This window comes from Myotis daubentonii, chromosome 20 (genome assembly GCF_963259705.1).
Source record: "Myotis daubentonii chromosome 20, mMyoDau2.1, whole genome shotgun sequence".
Taxonomy (NCBI): Eukaryota; Metazoa; Chordata; class Mammalia; order Chiroptera; family Vespertilionidae; genus Myotis; species Myotis daubentonii.
In genome coordinates this window covers 11,741,655-11,758,930 of record NC_081859.1, presented here as the reverse complement: position 1 = coordinate 11,758,930, position 17,276 = coordinate 11,741,655, and the positions used below count along the sequence as shown (strand labels likewise).

Below are 17,276 nucleotides of genomic sequence, written 5' to 3'. Positions count from 1 at the left end.
AAATAATAATAAAAGTGCTAAAGAAAGTGGTGCATCTGCTCTAAAATGGACCGTATTCCTGCCCTCGCCGGTTTGGCTCAGTGGATAGAGCATTGGCCCTTGGACTGAAGGGTCCCAGGTTCGATTCCCATCAAGGGCATGTGCCTCGGCTGCTCTGATCTGGGAGGCAGCCAATCGACGTCTCTCTCTCTCTCTCTCTTTCTCTCTCTCTCTCTCTCTCTCTCTTTCCTTCTCCCTCCCACACTCTCTAAATATCAATGAAAAAAAATATCCTCGAGTTGAGGATTTAAAAAAATAATAATAAAAATAAAAGTGCTTCCTTTAACCATAAAAGCATAAATAAATAAAATGGACCATATTCCTGTTCCCAAGAGTCAAAACAGAGCTGAACTGACCTTGTCTTAGCAACAGGTTATACATCCCACGTTTCTGCTTAACCCACGCTGTCACATCTTTCTAGGTATTTTCAGAGGACAGCTAAACATTTTAAAAATATATATTTTTATTGAGTTTTAGAGAGAGAGGAAGAGAAAGGGATAGATATAAACATCAATTGGCTGCCTCCTGCACGCCCCTTACTGGGGATTGAGCTCACAACCCGGGCATGTGCCCTGACTGGGAATCAAACCGGTGACCTCTTGGTTCATGGGTCAATGCTCAACCACTGAGCCACACCAGCCATGCAGGACAGTTACACATTTTATCCACCCAGCTATGGAAATTCAGGAGGGAATAAAACTGAATTAAATACCTCCTGTGATGAATAAAGGTTTATAAATTCCCCTTCTAGTTTTGTTTTTCTTCTAGCTTATACTCATGTACTAGTTAAAAAAGGTTAGAAGTCGGAATGTGAGCTCTGTTTGCCATGAGTCGGGACACTTACCTGCAATGAGCATGCCGTGGTTGGCGTCATAGATCATGGAGTAGATCTGCATGTCTCCGGGTCCGCCCTGGCTGTCGTGGAAGACTTGCAACAGCGACAGGGTCTGTATATCCCACACCCTGAACACCTGGGGATGAAAAACACAGCTCACCTCTGTGACACCAGGCCTCCCCTACTCAAAGCCGTTCAGAGTCTGTAATATGCTCCTAAGAACTAGCTGCAAAGTATGACTTATTGGATAGTACACACGAGTATTTGTTCAGCTCTCATCTGTCTGTTGGTTCAATTACTGTTCATGGGGTAACACATTAAGTGCCCAGTCAGTCACCGGTGACTGACACTGTACTTTCCGTCCAGAAGACAAAACAGGCTGGGCGCTTATCGTGTTAAAGGAACTGGATTTTTCCATCATTACAGAAGGGAGGAGAAAACATAATATCTATTATTCTTTGAGAATTTGGAGAAATAATAAAATACCGAGTATGATTTACAGCGCTATAGAAGCCGTTTTTCTTTACAGCGTGGATTAGAGAATAGAGGGAAGACATATTTGAGGTGGAGTGTTTCAAATTGCTCTTTCATGACTTAAGAAGATGGGAACATCTTACTAAGTGAGGGTTTTAAGACGCTCCCCTTTCTCCTGCCCAGGCATGTAAGAATTACAGAAAGCAGTTTTCTTTCTTTTTTTTTAATCCTCACCCAAGGATATTTTTTCCATTGATTTTTAGAGAGAGTGGAAGGGAAAGGGAGAGACAGAGAGAAACACCGATGTGAGAGAGGCACATGGATTGGTTGCCTTCTGCATGCCCCCAACCAGGGTCAGAAGCCTGCAACCGAGGTATGTGCCCTTGACCAGAATCAAACCCGGGACCCTTCAGTCCACAGGCCAACACTCTATTCACTGAGCCAAACCAGCTAGTGCGAAAGCAGTTTTTAGGGATGGTATAAATATAGTAAAAGTGTGGGGAAATAGGTTATTGGAGCTCGCCTTTGAGGAAGGAAAGGGAACTACGTCACTTCTCAAATACATCTTGGATTGGCAAAGGAGACTAGAAAGAATTAATTCAGCAAAACTAGGAAAAGTTTACCCTTTGTCACTTGAAAGAATGGTTTTCGTCTTCTCCATCTTCTACTTTTTCTTTTAGCAATTTACAGTGTGATTGAATTTCAGAAATAAGTGTGATTTCATCAAGGATTATATCTCCTAGCATGCATCAGTCTTAAATATTTTTAAATTATAGTAGTTATTATTAAACTACTAAATTATAATCTTTGTTGAGTAAATACGTGATTATTTTATAAAACCACTTATAAAGCTTTAATAAGCACGCTGTTCACAAAGATACTAACTTATTTGAGACACATAATGTAGTTAATTGAGTTAAAAGCTTCACTATTGGGGATATAGGCTGGTCCTTCTGTATAAACACATAAGGATGTCTGAGTCATGTGACTGAGTCATGTGACTTGGGAAGGAGCTTGGACTATATACTCCCTAAAGGCCAGTATTACTCAGAGCTTGTACTTCCTTTGTTCTAGTAAACACTTTAAGAGAATAGCTAAGACATCAAACCTTATCAGCTGTTTGTATTATTGAGTAAACAGGTATCTTGGACTATTTATGAATCTAGGTTCAGAGCCTAGAATGACAGGCAAGTAAGGGAAGAACCTAAGGGTGGAATCAAGGAGTGTGAAGAAATTGGTCTCTATTCAAATTATTTCTAATCTTACTGCTTGGCTGAGACACATTCACGGTTGGCAGTGTTTTGACTTTAGGTGTCTACTCTCTGAATTGTGGTTGGTGGAAACAGCAAGGGATGAGGCAAAAGAAGATTAGGATTTCAGTTCTAGCCTCAGTTTCCTTGTTTCTGAAAGGGATTCAATAACACCAGCACTTTCCACCTTACTGAGTTGATGTCAATATGCTTTGAAACCTGTGATTTTTCTATAGAGTAATTATATTTTTTAAAAATATATTTTTATTGATTTCAGAGAGGAAGGTAGAGGGAGGGAGGGAAGGAGGGAGGAGGGGAGAGAGAGAGAGAGAGAGAGAGAAACATCAATGATGAAAGAGAATCATTGATTGGCTGCCTCCTGAATGCCCTACACTGGGGATCAAGCCTGCAACCTGGCCATGTGCCCTGACTGGGAATCGAACCTCAACCTCCTGATTCATAGGTTGATGCTCAAGCACTGAGCCACACCAGCTGGGCCACCGATATGTTCTTATGGAAAACTTTAGAATTTCTGTGGTTTTGTAGTCCAAATTTAAAACCTTTAATCCACATGGAATGTATTTTTCTGTTTAGTATGAAGTGATGATCTGATTTCATATTTTTCCTTATATGATTAATCCATTTTCCCCAAATTTAATGAACAAAACCACTCTTTGCTCAGAGATGTGAAATGCTACTTTTATCATACGCAAAATTCTCATACACACATGAACTAATTCTTGCACTTTCTATCTGTCTCATAGGTGTGTCTAACAGTTCCTGTATTGACTACTGCTCTGTGTGGTTTATTGTGGCTTTACAATATGTTTTAGTAAACATCTGACAGGGAAAGTGTCATCGTAGAAGGCTATTCTCCAAAGTTTATAGGATTTTTACATGCTATTATTTTTACATTAACTTTAAACTTGGAAAAATGATACTTAAATAATCCTGATTGGCATTAAATATGTAGCTTAACTTGCCGAACACTATCTTAGAGTACAATATATTTTTTAAAATATATTTTATTGATTTTTTTACAGAGAGGAAGGGAGAGGAATAGAGAGTTAGAAACATCGATCAGCTGCCTCCTGCACACGCCCTACTGGGGATGTGCCTACAACCAAGGTACATGCCCTTGGCCAGAATCGAACCCTGGACCCTTCAGTCCACAGGCCGACGCCCTATCCACTGAGTCAAACCTGTTAGGGCTATTTCATAATTTTTTGGCTCTTGTAAATGCTATCTGTTTGACCATTTTTTTTCCCAACTGGTTACTGCTCTTACATAGAAATTTATTTTTAGAAATTGCTATTACAACCAGTCACCTTATTAAACTTATTTTAAAATTTTAAGCTGATTTTATTAACATTTTCAAGCAATCCCATTACTTGCAAATATAGTAATTCAGTCTCCTCATTTAGAATATTTATAGCTGGTTTTTCTTATTTTATCACATTGGTTAGAACACTTAAAACACTGTTAGAGCCCTAGCCGGTTTGGCTCAGTGGATAGACCGTCGGCCTGCGGACCAAAGGGTCCCTGGTTGGATTCCAGTCAAGGGCACGCACCTCGGTTGCAGGCTCCTCCCTGGCCTGAGCCCTAGTCGGGGCTTGTGCAGGAGGCAACCAATCGATGTGTTTCTCTCACATCAATGTTTCTCTCTGTCTTTTCCCCTCTCTTCTACTCTCCCTAAAAATCAATGGAAAAATGTCCTTGGGTGATGGTTAACAAAACAAAAACAAAATAAAACACTGGTTTGAGAAGAGCAGCAATAGCAGAATTCTAGTTTTTCCTGCACCTAATGACGATGATGTCTGTGTTGGGAGGGCCTCTTGTGTTTGCTATGGAGACAACACTGGCTCTCTCCCCAGAGCTGTATCCTTTTACTCTTTAAACACGCCCTTCCTTGTGCTGTAATCAGCCCAGACAGAACAGCGGCTCATCAGTTCCTTCTCCACACTGAGAATATTTTTCTCAGTGACTGTCAGCTCTTTCAGGCAAAAAATTGTCTGGATTCTAGATTTCCTAATAGTTGATTTTAAAGAAAAAAACAAACAGCCGAAACCGGTTTGGCTCAGTGGATAGAGCGTCGGCCTGCAGACTGAAGGGTCCCAGGTTCGATTCCGGTCAAGGACATGTACCTTGGTTGCGGGCACATCCCCAGTAGGGAGTGTGCAGGAGGCAGTTGATTGATGTTTCTCTCTCATCGATGTTTCTGACTCTCTATCTCTCTCCCTTCCTCTCTGTAAAAAATCAATAAAATATATTTTAAAAAAAAAATAAAGAAAGAAAGAAAACAAACCAAAAAAACCCAGCTTCTTTCTTTCCGCTGTTTCCCGTTTGTTACCTTGGCCGAGGAAAGGCTGATGACGAGCTGGTCCTTCTCGTTGGTGACGACCTCGGTGATACTGAACATGTGCCCCACGAGCTTCCCCACGGGCTTGGTACTGATGTTGGGGTGCCACAGCCGGAGCACCTTGTCATCTCCTGGAAACACGTGGAATGGCTGCTTATTTTCACAGGGGTCACAGTGTAAAGAGTCTGTGTCTCTACATTTTCTCCACCCCCAGCCCCTGGTAACCACCATTCGACTCTCTGTTTCCATTAGTTCAGTGAAAAAAAAAAAAATATATATATATATATATATATATATTTATATTGTCCTAGCCAGTTTGGCTCAGTGGATAGAGCGTCGGCCTGCAGACCAAAGGGTCCCAGGTTCAATTCTGGTCAAGGGCACGTACCTTGGTTGCAGGCTCTTCCCTGGACGGAGCCCTGGTCGGGGCATGTGCAGGAGGCAACCAATCAATGTGTTTCTCTCACATCGATATTTCTCTCTGTCTTTCCCTCTCTCTTCTACTCTCCCTAAAAATCAATGGAAAAAAATCCTCAGGTGAGGATTAACAACAACAATGAAATATTTTTATCGATTTCAGAGAGGACGGGAGAGGGAGAGAGACAGAAAAACATCAATGATGAGAGAGAATCATTGATCAGCTGCCTCCTGCACGCCCCCACACTGGGGATCGAGTCTGCAACCCAGGCATGTGCCCAGACCGGGAATTGAACCATGACCTCCTGGTTCACAGGTCAACGCTCAACCACTGAGCCACACCTTATGAGTAGATACTGTTATCAACTTCACCTTACTGATGAGACTGAAACTTAAAGAAGTTAAATAACCTGCCCAAGGCCATACAACTTGCTAGGACGGGAGCCTGGATTTGTTCCTAAACAATCAGACTTCAGAGCCCAGGCTCAAAGCCATTGCACTAATTAGAACCCCAGCATCACAGATGAGGAATCTGAGGCTCAAAGAATATTCCCATCCGTTTTCCACCTTTCCCAGCTTCTTAGATCATCCTGGTCCTTATTCTTAGCAGATAACCCATCTTCTATCCTACTTAGCCCTGAGATGTTGGCATTTTTAAAAAAATATATAGTATATTGATTTTTTACAGAGAGGAGGGGAGAGGGATAGAGAGTTAGAAACACAGACGAGAGAGAAACATCCATCAGCTGCCTCCTGCACACTCCCCACTGGAGATGTGCCTGCAACCAAGGCACATGCCCTTGATCAGAATCGAACCCGGGACCCTTCAGTCCGCAGGCTGACGCTCTATCCACTGAGTCAAACCAGTTAGGGCTAGATGTTGGCATTTTTTAAGGCTATATCCATGGCCTTCTCTGATAACTCTAAACCATGACTCTTGACTTTTTTGGTCATGGATCCCTTTTGATGATTTGATAAAATTTTTAACTTTCTCTCTGGAAAAATGTACCTAGACACACAAGTGTATTCAGTTTCAGGGGCTACAGAACTCCTGAAAACCCACACCTAGATCTCAAGCTAAGAACACATGCTCTCACACATTGAAATGAGTTCTAGATACATTAAAGAACTAAAGTTAAAATGTAAAAATGAAACAATAAAAAATAACATTGAAATACAGAGGAATTTGCTTCACATATTGTTGGGCTACGGAAGGTCTTCTAAGAACCCAGAAGCCACCAAAAAAAACCAAAAAACAAAACAAAAACAAAACCCTGTCCAGTATGGCTCAGTGGCTAGAGTGTTGGCCTGAGGATTGAAGGGTCCTGGGTTTGATTCCAGTCAAGGGCCTGTACCTCGGTTGGAGGCTCGATCTCGATCCACAGCCCTGGTCAGGATGCGTGTGGGAGGCAACCGGTCGATATGTATCTCTCACATCCATGTTTCTCTCTCTCTGTCTCTCCCCCTCCTTTCCATTCTCTCTAAAAAAATCAATGGAAAAATATCCTCAGACGAGGAGTAACAAAAACAAACAAACAAGAGGCAGACAGTTTTGACTTTATTTACATGTTTAGATTCTCTAAAAGGTTTTCCCACCAGTAAAATGATACAGCTTTATGAAAATTCTTTGTTCAATAAGGAGAGCACAGTTTGCAACATAGAAGATCTCATGGACTGTTCTCTTACCTCCGGTGACAATGACATTGGCTTTTATACAGTAGCAAAAACTGTTCGCTCCTCTTGGCATGGAAAACTCTCTGACAGGCCTGGGAAACACAAATCCGATGTCAAACTTGGGTTTTCCTGAATGAAGCTAATTCTAATTTAAGTAGATTATGTTCAATAGGGCTCATTTCTCAGTTGGTTATAAATCCACTTACCCACAGAAAACACTGTAAGTAATTATTAAATCTGCACTGACACACAGATTTATTTACTCCATAATGTGGTGATATTAGCACAACACTTTGTATTGTTTCTACTGAAGAAAAAATTTCCAGCCCAGTGGGCATGGCTCAGTGGCTGAGCATCAACCTATGAACCAGGAGGTCATGGTTTGATTCCCAGTCTGGGCACATGCCTGGATTGCAGGTTCAATCCCCAGTGTGGGCGTGCTCATTGTTCCAGACGTTAAGTTGGGCACCTCATGTGAGTTAACTTAGGCAATATATACACATATACATATACTAGAGGCCCGGTGCACAAAATTCGTGCACTGGGGGTGTGGGGGGGGGGGAGTGTCCCTCAGCCAAGCCTGCACCCTCTCCAATCTGGGACCCCTCAGGGGATGACTGCTGGTTTAGGCCCAATCCCACAACTGGCAGTCAGACATCCCTCTCACAATCTGGGACTGCTGGCTCCCAACCCTTCGCCTGCCTGCCTGATCGATGCCTAACTGCTCCTCTGCAGGCCAGATCGCTCCAACTGCCCTCCCCTGCCAGTCCGGTCACCCCTAACTGCCCTCCCCTGCCAGCCTGGTCCCCCCTAACTGCCCTCCCCTGCTGGCCATCTTATGACCACATGGGGGCAGCCATCTTGTGCGAGGATGTGATGGTCAATTGCATATTATCTCTTTATTATATATTACTTCAGAGAGAAAGGGAGAGGGAGAGAGAGATAGAAACATCAATGATGGGAGAGAATCACTGACCAGCTGCCTCCTGCACGCCCCACACTGGGGATTGAGATTGAAACTGGGCATATGCCCTGACCAGGAATCCAACTGTGATCTCCTGGTTCACAGGTCGGTGCTCAATCACTGAGCCACTGCAGCCAGGAAACTTTTATTAGATGGTAAGGTAGGTATTCTCACTTAAAGATGGAAAGATTAAAGAAGAGCTATGGCACTAGGACCGAAGCCAGCTCTGTCTGGCTTCACGGCAACCCTACCGAAGGGCATTGCATGCTTTCCAATGTAATAATCTGCCTCTGAATTGGGTAATTGACAAAAAGTAACTGCCTGGGCCTTAGCCGGTTTGGCTCAGTGGATAGAGCATCGGCCTGCAAACTGAAAGGTCCTGGGTTCGATTCCAATCAAGGGCACATCCCTGGGTTGCGGGCTTGATCCCCAGTGGGGAGCGTGCATGATCAATGGTTTTCTCTCATCATTAATGTTTCTATCTCTCTCCCTCTCCCTCTCCCTTCCTCTCTGAAATCATTATCCTATCTAATAATAGACAAACATGGTAATTAACCGTAACTTTGCTACCCTTCCCACTGGCTAATCAGGGCGATATGCAAATTAACTGCTAACCAAGATGGCGGCTGGCAGCCAGGCAGCTGAAGTGAACAGGAGGCTTGCTTGCTTGCTCCAGTGATGGAGGAAGCCAACGTTCCCTGCCTGCCGCTGCCGGCCTCTGAGCTGCAGTCTAAGAAACAATGTTGCAATTATAGAAGCTAAACAAGCTCCAGATACCTGCTTTCAGCCAGCTTCAGCCTCAGAGCTTAGAGCAGCAGTGATGGCAACAATGTTTCAATTACAGAAGCTAAACAAACCCAGATACCTGCTTTCAGCCAGCCGCAGCCTCAGAGCTGGAGCCGGGCCTCAGAGCTGGAGCCGGCTCTCAGCTCCAGTGACAGCTATAGAAGGTAAATAAATCCCAGAATAAAAAACAAAAAACAAAAACAAAAACAAAACAGAAAAAGACTGGGGGCTTTAGTTGCCCGCCAGCCTGAAAACGGTCCTCAGCCCCTCACCCAGACTGGCCAGGCACCCCAGTGGGGACCCCCACCCTGAAGGGGGTGTGACCAGCTGCAAACAGCCATCATCCCCTCATCCAGGCTGGCCAGGCACCCAAGCGGGACCCCCACCCTGATCCGGGACACCCTTCAGGGCAAACCAGCCAGCCCCTGCCCGTGCACCAGACCTCTATCCTATATAGTAAAAGGGTAATATGCAAACTGACCCTAATAGCAGAAGGACTGGGAATGATTGGTCACTATGACACACACTGACCACCAGGGGGCACACACTCAATGCAGGAGCTACCCTCTGGTGGTCAGGGCGCTCTCACATGGGAGGAGCTCTGCTCAGCCACAAGCCAGGCTGATGGCTGCCAGTACAGCGGTGGTGGTGGGAGCCTCTCCTGCCTCCTCAGCAGCGCTAAGGATGTCCGACTGCAGTTTAGGCCTGCTCCCCGCTGGCAAGTGGACATCACCCGAGGGCTGCCGGGCTGCCAGAGGGATGTCTGATTGCCATCTTAGGCCCAATCCCCCGGGGAGCGGGCCTAAGCCAGCAGGCAGTCATCCCCTGAGGGGTCCCAGACTGCAAGAGGGCACAAGCCGGGCTGAGGGACCGCCCCCTCCCGCCCCGAGTGCACCAGGCCTCTAATATATATATATATATTTAAGTAAAAAACAAATAACTGCCTGGTAGTTATTTGCACATTTCTGGGAAATGGTCAAGCTATGGAAGGGTGAACGTTTCAGCATATGTGTTGCAACAGGCCAACATGCGTTCCGTGACATAATTAATAGTAAGTGCTCACTTTGCTGATACAAAACTTCGTGAAATTATCACACAAAATTGTAACCAGAATAAGTAATCATTTTGGAAATGGAAATTTTTTTGAGAGGAGTTTGTTTTCAGCTTTCTTGGGAGCCGTGCTAGCTCCCATTTAACAGCTGGCCAGTTATGGACTGGGATAAACGTGGTTTCATCTGGCTCAGCTCAAGACTCATTACAGGGAACTACAGGAGCAGGAATATGTTGCACCTGGGGATGGAGTGGCCCCCGCTCTCCTCCTATTGGGGTGACGGACACTCCAGTGGCAGTGAGCTTCCGGAAAGCAGGATGACACTGTAGCACTTGAGAACACTCTTTTGCTTCTAGATTTAGAAGGAGAGGGGCCCAGGGAAGCAACTGAAAAGCCCAGCCAGTTGACTGACACCCTTGGGCTGAATGTATCATCAGCCAAATCCCAGGAGACACGGTAAATACCAGGAAGCACAACACTGGGCTCCAAGACGAACTCCTGACCATTGCAAAATGGGTGCTTTTCAGAGCAAAACAGAAAGTGCTGGCTAGTTGGGGAAAACAACACACCTTCTAGATCAGTGGTTCTCAACCTTCTGGCCCTTTAAATACAGTTCCTCATGTGGTGACCCAACCATAACATTATTTTCGTTGCTACTTCATCACTGTCATGTTGCTACTGTTATGAATCGTCATGTAAATATCTGATATGCAGGACGGTCTTAGGCGACCCCTGTGAAAGGGTCGTTCGACCCCCAAAGGGGTCACGACCCACAGGTTGAGAACCGCTGTAGATAATCTCAGTGTTTACAACCACCAAGCACCAAATCTATGGGAAACTATGGACAGTGGGCATTTAAATTCTCCTCAGTACTACTACATAAATTAAAAATACATAACATTAGAATGTATGTGTGCATGAATTTCTAAGAATTGCACGGAAAGTGAGAGTTAACATTGGCTACCTACAGAACTTTAAAGAACACCAGCATTTAAGAGCAAATATTTTAAAAAAAAGGAATCACAAGGAAAATATAGTTATGGATATACCTGTCTTGATTTATTCCGATCGATTATAGCCACCACCAACAAGTGAGCCAAACTGTTGCCAGGAGGACCCATCGTTGGCACAAATACTTTCAATTTCCTCCTGAAAACCTGAACTTGTCAAACCGATGGAATAATTAACGTTGATTTTTCCTAACAGCCAATTTGATAGCTCCAAGGCTGCCAAGGGCTTATCAGTTACAAAAGCCCGAGGTGCACGCTCCCTCCGCGGAGCGCACCCGAGCCTTTCCCTTCCCCCCCTTTTCCCCTCCAGGACATTACCTTTGCCTTCCTCCCTCCTCCGCTCCAGGGCCCTCTTCTGCCTCTGTCGCTTGTTTCCTGAGCCCACGCAGCCCAACTGGCTCCCTTCTTTCTAACTCTGTAACTCTCTAAATAAACTTCCTCTTATAATTTGGAGGGAAAAAAAAAAAGCCTGAAAGTCACAGAATATTCATGGATATAAACTACTGTACTTACCCATTATCCTCAAGTCTCTTCAAGGATTCCAAAACTAACGAATGAACACTGTCTAAGGAGCAGGACCCAAAGCAATTTAGGGTTGAAATAAATTTAATTTTCATAACCCAGTCATTATGTAGCTTCCTTTTAACACTGGGAATTAAAAGGAGAAAAAAAGGGAGGGATTATGTTAGACACACAAACACATCATGCTGAGTGTCTGTCACTTCAACTTGACTTTCATCGAAGTGCAACTATGAAATGGACTAAAGCCTGCATATATAATACCGCCCTATGCATTATGCCACTTTTAATTATTTAATTAAAATTTTATAACCTAAATCATTTAAAATGGAAAAATAAAAGATTATCATCACCTTTTGAGCTATAAATTCAGAATTAAAAAAATAATATAGAAGAATCTCAGTCCCATATTGGTATAATTTTCTTTTCTTTTCTTTTAATATATTTTATTGATTTTTTTTTTACAGAGAGGAAGGGAGTGGGAAAGTTAGAAACATCGATGAGAGAGAAACATCGATCAGCTGCCTCCTGCACACCTTCCACTGGGTATGTGCCTGCAACCAAGGCACATGCCCTTGACCGGAATTGAACCTGGGACCCTTCAGTCCGCAGGCCGATGCTCTATCCACTGAGCCAAACCGGTTAAGGCTGATACTATATTCTTTACTGAAAAAATTCTGATCATCCAGATGAAGAGCTGTGTTCCATATTGTTATATATCTCATATGAATCTATTCATTTTTATATTTTCCAATGGCTGTTGATCTTTAAATCAATAATTTCCCTATTGATAGACACTGGATATTTACTATTAGAAATAACACTGTGGTGCCTGCTTCAGCAGCACATATACTGAAATTGGAATGATACAGAGAAGATTAGCATGGCCCCTGCACAAGGATGACATGCAAATTCGTGAAGCATTCCATATTTAAGAAAGAAAGGAAGGAAGGAAGGAAGGAAGGAAGGAAGGAAGGAAGGAAGGAAGAAAGAAAGAAAGAAAGAAAGAAAGAAAGAAAGAAAGAAAGAAAGAAAGAAAGAAAGAAAGAGAGAAAGAAAGAAAGAACACTGTGCCCAGCCAGCATGGCTCAGTGGTTGAGCGTCCACCTATGAACCAGGAGGTCACGGTTAAATTCCAGGTCAGGGGACATGCCCAGGTTGTCGGCTTGATCCCCAGTAGAAGGCATGCAGGAGGAAGCTAGCTGATGATTCTCATCATTGATGTTTCTCTCTCTCTCTCTCCCTCTCCCTTCCTCTCTTTGAAATCAATAAAAACATAAACATATATATTTAAAAGAAATAACACTGTGATAGGTATGTATTTTAACACACGGGGACCCCAGGTCCCAGTGCATACATGTTTATGAAGGCACTTGATGCATCTGCCCAAGTGTTTTCCACCAAGGGATCCAGCTCATAGCCACCAGCACCAGTAGTGGGTGAGTCTGCCCATCTCATAGTATCTTCCTCATGTTTAATCTTTTCCAATTTTATAAGAGAGAAATTATATCTAATTTGAAGTGGCATTTCTTTGATGAATAGAGAGGACACATTCAGTACAACATCTGTTCCTCTGCCAATAAGAGAAAATATGACTTACTGTGAAATCTTCAGAGACACTAGAGTTCTGAAGAAGACAATGGAAGTCAATCAGGACCTCATCAGCTGGAGATAACTGTCGGTAGCATTTTTGCCTGATGAGCATTTGGAAATGTGTCTTGACTATTTGTACTGTGTGTGAATTACCTGTTCATGACCTTTGCCCATTTTTTTCCCTGGGGGAATTATTATTTTTAAAAAAATATATTTTATTGGTTTTTCACAGAGAGGAAGAGAGAGGGATAGAGAGTTAGAAACGTCGATGAGAGAGAAACATCGGTCAGCTGCCTCTTGCACACCTCCCACTGGGGATGTGCCCACAACCAAGGCACATGCCCTTGGCCGGAATTGAACCTGGGACCCCTCAGTCCACAGGCCATCGCTCTCTCCACTGAGCCAAACCGGTTAGGGCACAGGAATTATTTTTTAAATTGAAGTCTAAGACCTAAGAAAGAGTATTAACCTATCGTTTGTCATATAGGTTATACATATTTATTCCAGTTTATTTACTTTACATAGGTTATCTCTTGAGGCCCACAGGTTTTACTTTGTGTTGAGTCAAATCTATCTTTTTTCTTTGAATTTTATAACTATTGCTCTTGTTTAGAATCTTTTTCCATATTTAAATGCTAGTAAATAGTTACACAGATCTTTTATAGCTTTCCATAATTTAATTTATTATTATTATTATTTTTAAATATATTTTATTGATTTTTTACAGAGAGGAAGGGAGAGGGATAGAGTTAGAAACATTGATGAGAGAGGAACATCGATCAGCTGCCTCCTGCACATCCCCTACAGGGGACGATGTGCCTGCAACCAAGGTACATGCCCTTGACTGGAATCGAACCCTTCAGTCCACAGGCCGACACTCAATCCACTGAGCCAAACCAGTAGGACATAATTTAATTTTTTATTTAACTCTGTAATTTATTTAAGTGCCTATAGATTTTAATTGTCAATGACACTTAGAATAGGAATTTCCGTGGCTACTTTTCTGTCTGTCTTCCCTTAGTATTGGAAGTCCCTTGAGGTATGAGGCATTCCTCATTCAGTTTGATGTTTCAGATCTTTACCCTGTGGTCTGACACATCCTATTGACTACATAAATACTTTTGTTCTTATTGTTGTTGGTTGTTTTTGTTAACCCTTATCCGAGGATATTTTTCCATTTATTTATTTATCTTTTTAGGGAGAGTGGGAGAGAGAGGGAAAGACAGAGAGAAACGTCAGTTTGAGAGAAACACATTGATTGGTTGCCTCCTGCAGGAGCCCTGACCAGGGCCGGGGGCCAGGGAGGAGCCTGCAACCAAGGTATGTGACCTTGGCCAGAATCGAACCCGGGACCTTTTGGTCCGCAGGCTCTATCCACTGAGCCAAGCTAGCTAGGGCTTACTTAACTACATAAATACTTGAACAATGTCTATATTAAAACAACTGGACCAGCTGCGTGATATACTGACCTTTTAAAGTCCTTGGAGTCTAAGACCTGATTTAGTACTTTTTTTTTGGTCTTGGTCTGCTTTAACCCAAAGTCCTCTGTATTCACGGTGAATTTGTTCACAAACCCGCCATCGTCCCCCAGCAGGATGTCATCTCGGCAGAGCTGGTCGGACATGGGCACCACACACACGCACAGGAGGCAGTGGTCCATCGGCTTTATGACGAAGTAGTTTTCCTGGGAACAGAAGAGCGCTTTTCATAAGTTATTACATCGCTCCAAATATCTAAATATGAAATTTAAATATTGTCCCTATTGTTTTAAAACACTTTTAAAATTGATTTCAGAGAAGAAGGGAGAGGGTGAGAAAGAGAAACATCAATGATGAGAAAGAGTCATTGATCAGCTGCCTCCTGCACGCCCCCCTAGTGGGTATCAAGCCCACAAGCCCAGGCATGTGTCTTGACCAGGAATTGAACCGTGACCTCCTGGTTCATAGGTCGATGCTCAAACACTGAGCCACGCCAGCTGGGCTGTCTGTATTGTTTGATAAAAGTTTTACTTCTGGCCCTAGCCAGTTTGGCTCAGTGGATAGAACCTCAGCCTGTGGACTCAAGGATCCCAGGTTCGATTCTGGTCAAGGGCAAATGCCTGGGTTGCAGGCTTGATCTCCAATCAGGGTGTGTGCAGGAGGCAGCCAATCAATGATGTTCTCATCACCGATGTTCCTAACTTTCTCTCCCTCTCCCTTCTTCTCTGAAATCAATAAAAATATATTTTAAAAAAAGTTTTACTTCTGGTATTTCTTATTTTAGATCTTTTCACAGTGTTAAAGGAGCTTGAATGAAACACCAAGTTAACTAAGTAGAACTGAATGAATACTCACTGTGAGCCCTACAGCGCATTTGGGGCTATTTTGTGGGGAAAAGGTGAGGTGCTTGCCTGTGGCTCAGTAGTGGTGAGATTTTCTGATGTAATTCTGTGAATGTCCCTTTCTTGGGTTTGTAAGGAATATTAACAGGAATCATAAAAAGGTTCAGGTGTTAAAAGACCACTGACATACAATTGGATGGCAAACAGGAAAGTTAAGAATCCAAGTCCCAGTTATTTCACCAGGAGTAACTAGGGGGAAAATAGCCTAACCATCCAGGCTTTTCCAGAATTAGTCACAGGCATTTGCCAACGCACACTGGGTTCCCTAGGCTATAAAGCCATTGCTCTCCTGGAACTCAGTCTCTACCTAATCAGAAAACATACATGTTTTAACAATTTTATTTGTTTTGTTCCCTTTAGAACAGTGATTCTCAACCTGTGGGTCGCGACCCCTTTGGGGGTCGAACGACCTTTTCACAGGGGTTGCCTAAGACCATCAGAAAACACATATATAATTACATATTGTTTTTGTGATGAATCACTATGCTTTAATTATGTTCCATTTGTAACAATGAAAATACATCCTGCATATCAGATATTTACATGACAATTCATAACAGTAGCAAAATTACAGTTATGAAGTAGCAACGGGAATAATTTTATGGTTGGGGGTCACCACAACATGAGGAACTGTATTAAAGGGTCGCGGCATTAGGAAGGTTGAGAACCACTGCTTTAGAATGAGTGAGACTTGGACATTTTAAAAATATATACTTTTATTGATTTCAGAGAGGAAGGGAGATAGAGACAAACATCAAAGATGAAAGAGAATCAGTGATCGGCTGCACTCTGCCCTGATTGGGATTCCAACTATCTCCTGGTTCATAGGTCGACACAACCACTGAACCACATTGGCCGGGCTTCGCAGATTTTTTGCCAGAACGAGGCGTTTGATTTGAGCAATTTTCTTACCGAATGAAGCGGGACTGGAGAGAAAAGCCGTGAACTTGATAATATGAGCGTAGGCAAAAAGCTAATACTTGGGTTCAGAGAAGGGTGTCAAAGGAAGAAAGGAATCAGCCTCTATCACAAGCAAAAACAAGCCCGGTGGGTGTGGCTCAGTGGCTGAGCATAGGCCCATGAACCAGGAGGTCACGATTCCTGGTCAGGGCCCATGCCAGGGTTGCGTTTCGGGCTCCATTCCCAGTGGGGGGGGGGAGGGGTGCAGGAGGCAGCCAATCAATGCTTCTCTCTCATCATTGATGTTGCTATCTCTCTCTCCTCCCTTCCTCCCTCTAAAAGCTATAAAAAATATATTTAAAAAACAACAAACACAACTAATAACAAAACCCAATACCCCACTAAGTGGAAAATATTAATAGTATTGTTAATGCTGAAACTGATTATTTAGTTAAATCCCCTCATTTTTACATATAAGGAACTGATCTTCCATAGACAAAGGTGGTGCCCATATCCTCCCAGCACGAAAATGACAATCTCATTTCTTTGAGTATTTCTCTCCATTCAGTACCTGGCTGCTCCCTTGAGCTTTATAATCCCACACTATGATGGTCCTTTCTGTCGTGGCAACAATTCGCTTCAGCTGAGAGAGGTAGTCACATCCTGTAATCCAGGAGGTATCCTGATAGGAAAGCACAGAATTGGAGGGGGGGGGGGCGGGGAGGTGTATGTTGTGCTTTGTCCTGTCAATGGCGATGATTACTGACAAATAGATTAGTTACCTGAAAAGCCCTGTTTTGCCCCCTTATTTGCAGAGGAGCCTCCCAAGGTCTCCTCTGTGCTGGTTTGAGGAGGGGTGTCATCTTTTCCCCTCTCCCCTTCCCGGAGATTCTCAGCAGCAGCAGTGGGGAACAGCAGAGCTGGGGAACAGTGGAGCTAGTGCCCCACACAGGCCTGGAAGCACAGCCATCTGTGTGGCCTGTTCACGTAGGTGAGAACTTCACAGGGACACACATTGAGACCAG

At 43.4% G+C, this 17,276-nt stretch overlaps 1 protein-coding gene and 1 non-coding gene across 2 annotated transcripts in view; one reads left to right on the top strand and one right to left on the bottom strand.

The window, feature by feature from the left end:
- WDR64 (WD repeat domain 64) overlaps positions 1-17,276 on the bottom strand; it is a 62,525-nt gene that overhangs the window by 37,834 nt on the left and 7,415 nt on the right. Inside the window, exons 6-11 of the mRNA XM_059677483.1 lie at positions 16,823-16,933; positions 14,441-14,655; positions 11,373-11,507; positions 7,061-7,140; positions 4,949-5,088; positions 884-1,010 (exon numbers count right to left, since the gene is read on the bottom strand). Of these exons, the coding sequence (XP_059533466.1) occupies positions 884-1,010; positions 4,949-5,088; positions 7,061-7,140; positions 11,373-11,507; positions 14,441-14,655; positions 16,823-16,933 (808 nt within the window). The remainder of the gene's footprint in view (positions 1-883; positions 1,011-4,948; positions 5,089-7,060; positions 7,141-11,372; positions 11,508-14,440; positions 14,656-16,822; positions 16,934-17,276) is intronic.
- On the top strand, positions 12,207-12,313 carry LOC132222719 (U6 spliceosomal RNA). The gene has a single exon (XR_009450289.1). It is a non-coding gene; the product is annotated as a U6 spliceosomal RNA (small nuclear RNA).